Source organism: Formica exsecta, unplaced genomic scaffold, assembly GCF_003651465.1.
Source record: "Formica exsecta isolate Colony F162 unplaced genomic scaffold, ASM365146v1 scaffold21, whole genome shotgun sequence".
NCBI lineage: Eukaryota > Metazoa > Arthropoda > Insecta > Hymenoptera > Formicidae > Formica > Formica exsecta.
In genome coordinates, this window is record NW_021849398.1 from 2,706,811 (window position 1) to 2,710,992 (window position 4,182).

At 40.4% G+C, this 4,182-nt stretch overlaps 1 protein-coding gene across 1 annotated transcript in view; it reads left to right on the plus strand.

Annotated features, from left to right (window-relative positions):
• LOC115235012 (protein Wnt-7b) overlaps positions 1-4,182 on the plus strand; it is a 55,628-nt gene that overhangs the window by 45,169 nt on the left and 6,277 nt on the right. Inside the window, exons 3-5 of the mRNA XM_029806493.1 lie at positions 3,079-3,193; positions 3,304-3,375; positions 3,528-3,615. Of these exons, the coding sequence (XP_029662353.1) occupies positions 3,079-3,193; positions 3,304-3,375; positions 3,528-3,615 (275 nt within the window). The remainder of the gene's footprint in view (positions 1-3,078; positions 3,194-3,303; positions 3,376-3,527; positions 3,616-4,182) is intronic.

Below are 4,182 nucleotides of genomic sequence, written 5' to 3' on the forward strand. Positions count from 1 at the left end.
CTCTTCCGACGTTAAACGGATGGCCGCGCTGCCGTCCTTTGACATAAACGCTCGGCATAAATTCATCAACCTTTTGACCGATGCGCCCGCTCTCGCGTCTCAGGACAATCGGTGCCTTTTTCGATTCGACGCAAAGTGCCGGGCGAAAAACGCTTCCGTAAACAGAAATGTTGCGATTTCTCTCAAACTTGCTCTCCATACAATTTTCCATTATTACTAAAATAAAATATAAATGAAGTCTATGAGAAAAGTAGGACATTCCAATTTCGATTTCTAGAAAGAGAATTCTCAAAAGGATTTTTACCGATTTCTTAATAGAAATTAAGAAATCCGGATCTAATACAGAAATCAACCGCGATATATAAAGTGGAAACAGACACGCTCGTAACAGACATCGAAACCTTTCATCTCCCCACATAAGGACTGCGCTCCGTCCTGTTACGTTCTTAGTCTTCACGACAGAAACTGAGTGCTGCAAAAAGCGCAGAGCATCATGGCCGCAATCTCGCGAGGCGTAAACGCGTTCGTTTTCTCACCGCGAGTGCGATTGCGCGACAACGGGCAAGAAAATTATCGTGGTAAGCGAGCAACGAAGTCTGACAATAAGAGCATCGAGAATGTACGCGACTCTGCAACGCCCCATAGGATGTTGCTATATATTTTTTCCAAACATCCTACATTCGCCGCATTCGTCCTCTCGAGAGAATCACCCCTTCTCGCTTGTATAATAAAACAATTCAATTAATGGCGCTTAATCATCGTCAAACCACCATTCTTGGCGTTTGTATTTTTAACTATTTCAATATCTTGTTTTTTTTTAGCTGCTTCCCCTACTTACATTTGTTATATGTAACTTTAAATAACAGGAAGTATTTGTAATGTATCTGTCAACAGCGTGCGTTTATTCTACGCATGTATTCATTGGACATTGAGAAATACAGAGTTTCAACTGTATGTATATTTTAGTCCGCCTGTATTCTATTCATTTATAAATAAAAGTCGCTCAATAATATTTGCAGAAATTCACTTTGCTGTCAAACATATATGAAATACACATACACATGAAATGCATGAAAGAAAAGTTGATATTTCAACGCGTCTCTCATTCAACGAGTAAGAAAGTCACCAGAAAATAGTTGATTCAAAGTAACAATTCCGTTTTTAAATATATGTTAGCCTTCCCTCTCCCTTCCCTGGTCGGTGATTTTGAGACGAGGACAGCTTTATCCTGACGTACGTTATTGTCGCGGTAGTAATCAAAGCGCCCATCGCAAAAAAAGCAGAGACGAATGCAAGAGTCGCGGATGCAAGCTGTCTCTCTATCTCTCTTTCTCTCTCTCTCTCTTTCTCTCTCTCTCTCTCGCTTATTTACTTTCATAATACACGAGTGCAGGCAGGCGCGTGTCGGTGGCTGTGAGTTATGGCCGCGCGCATAACAAACATCGACTCGAGTTATCGTGTAGGATGATTTCGCCGTAATTACAGTTAACCGGATCTCTTTTCATTTCCCGGCACGACGATCGAGCATTACTCGATAAGGAATGCACTTGTTCCATAGGCGAGCGTAAAACGCGGGACGCGTACACAACTAACGCGAAGTTTAATTTATTCATTATATTGTTCGACCGATGTGTTTCTCTCATATTCTACTCTGGTAATTATACGAGAGCGAGAATTTCCTCCACGCAAACTGGTTTTCATTATAAATTCGGTGTTATATAAACTGAATCTGCATGAGATTATCGCGCGATTACTGACACGACGGACGCGCGAATTAAAGCCGAGCGAATTTGACGACGATAGAGTGAAACGCCAACTGAATCGGACAGACCTGAGAGCGGCGCGTAGGTGTCGACGACGACGATGATGATGGAGTGAAAAATGGGTATCGCGAGAAAACGGACGTACGGTAATTCATTCGACGTGGCATAAACGAGGCGAGAGCGAGGTAATTAATTGCGCTCGCGCGCGGCACCGTCGCAACGGGCGAACAACTAGCTGTAATAAATTCGCGTGACGGAAAAGAATACCTTGACGAGGCAGCGCCGGTTTGGACTCCGTGCTAGAAAGCACAGAGTCCTCGGATCTCCGGTTGACGTGCAAATTTGAAACGAACCACGGTTCACACGCGCACAACTATGAACATTAAATTATTAATTGACCCGGAAAGAGAGTGCGTTTACGTTTCACGTCATCTACGGACGATGTTGACCGCAGCGTATTCATGTAGCCACGATATTCTCTTTGTTTACAGCTCGTATGTAACATAAACATACATTGTGATCACTTGCGAATTTTTCTATTTTACTTAGAATTAAATTTGACATTTGTAAAATAGGACACAGGGTGTCCCCAATTTAAATGTCAAAACTTTAGGAGCATGTAGGGGACCGATAAACTAAGACAAAAAGTCCTTTAGAGATTTGCTCGTTTTTGCTTCGTTTTGAAGAAAATTGCAAAAAATGAAACAAATAATTTTCACCAAAAAACTTAAAACACTAAAATTATTAGATTTATTAAAAAGTATTATAAAATAAAAATTGTAGAACATGGAATTAAGAAAAGAGAGTGAGTTAAAATCCTCCTGAGGTAAAATTAGATTAGAAACAAAATTTCGCGTTGTCGCGTATTTATCTACAATCCTCTAATTTTACCTCAGGAGGATTTTATTACACCGATTTTTAAACAAAATTTTGTAACACAACTTTGCGTGACTATCTTATTAACTATTGAACCAAATAAAACTTTAAAACTTGCACCACGTGTTGAGTATTGAGTTGTGAATAACCCCCTAAAATGGCAGCACATACGGATCAAACGTTCGGAAATGCAAAGCGAGTCTCGAAATTTAATTGTTCGACGGTGTATATATCCTTATATATAGGTATTTATTTGGAAAAATTTATCAACAAGTTTACTTGTTCAATTTAACAGTAGAAACCTCTAGCCAGTAGTAGTTTCGTATTCAACTAATTTGATCGTTTTGCTAGAGAACAAGTAAGTTTGACATTTAAATTGGGGACACTCTGTATAACGGGACTGAAACATTTTTAAAAAATATATATTGTCTATTTACAGGTAGCAGGGAGGCGGCTTTCACGTACGCGATAAGCTCGGCCGGTGTCACATATGCGGTTACCGCAGCTTGTAGCCGCGGCAATATCACCGCCTGCGGTTGCGAACCTGCTGTAAGGTACTTGCAAATTTCACAATGATGTGTGTGTGCGCGCCCGCGCGCGTGTATACATAACACGCAATATTAATTTAATTTATTATAGATTAAAATATATAATGTCTTTGTAGGACGAGAAAAGAATTACCGCCGAACGGCTGGGAGTGGGGTGGTTGCAGCGCCGACGTCACGTACGGGATGAGGTATCACGTTAATTAAGCAAAGATTTAATTAGATTCTTATTAACTTTGTTAGCTTGCCTCGCGACGACAAACACGATACGTCAAACACGGCGCAAACGCTCGCTCTCTCTCTAGAGACACGCGTGAATTTTAATATTATAATTTAATGTTAGGTTCGCGCGTAGGTTTCTGGACGCGAGAGAGATCGAAGGAGACGCTCGGAGCTTGATGAATCTTCACAACAACAAAGCCGGAAGAAAGGTAAGCGAAATAAATTGACGTTAGCGTTTCTCTTTCGCGTTTTTATTTCCTCTCGTAGGATTTATAAGAACGTCGAGTTTTCTCGCGAAAAGAGAGCTCTCGGACATGAAAAGTGTCAAAAGCCAGTCAGACGGATAAGCGCGTCAACGTAAAGCAACAACTCTGTAATGAACGTCATAATTGCCGTGAAGCGATACTAATTACTGTAACTCGCGAGAGGAATCGTTTAGCGTGGAAATTAAGCTCGCCGACATTTGACGACGGCATGGTACTTCGTCGCTACTCAATCACCGCGTCGTATATAATTATATTACACGTGATTTTAAGATTACATAGTAAAGAGTATTATACGCGAGAAATTATGTACAATGCAATCGAGAGAAGCGGATGCATCGCCGTTCCCGTTAACCTGTTACTTAATTTACTCCGAACGCATTTACGTTAATAAACTTATTTGCATGCTATGCTATGTGTGCATTTATGTAACATTTTTTTCTTATTTCTACTCAGAGGATATATTAGAGAAGTTTGATCGTTTAATCTTGAAAAATACTCCGTATATATATA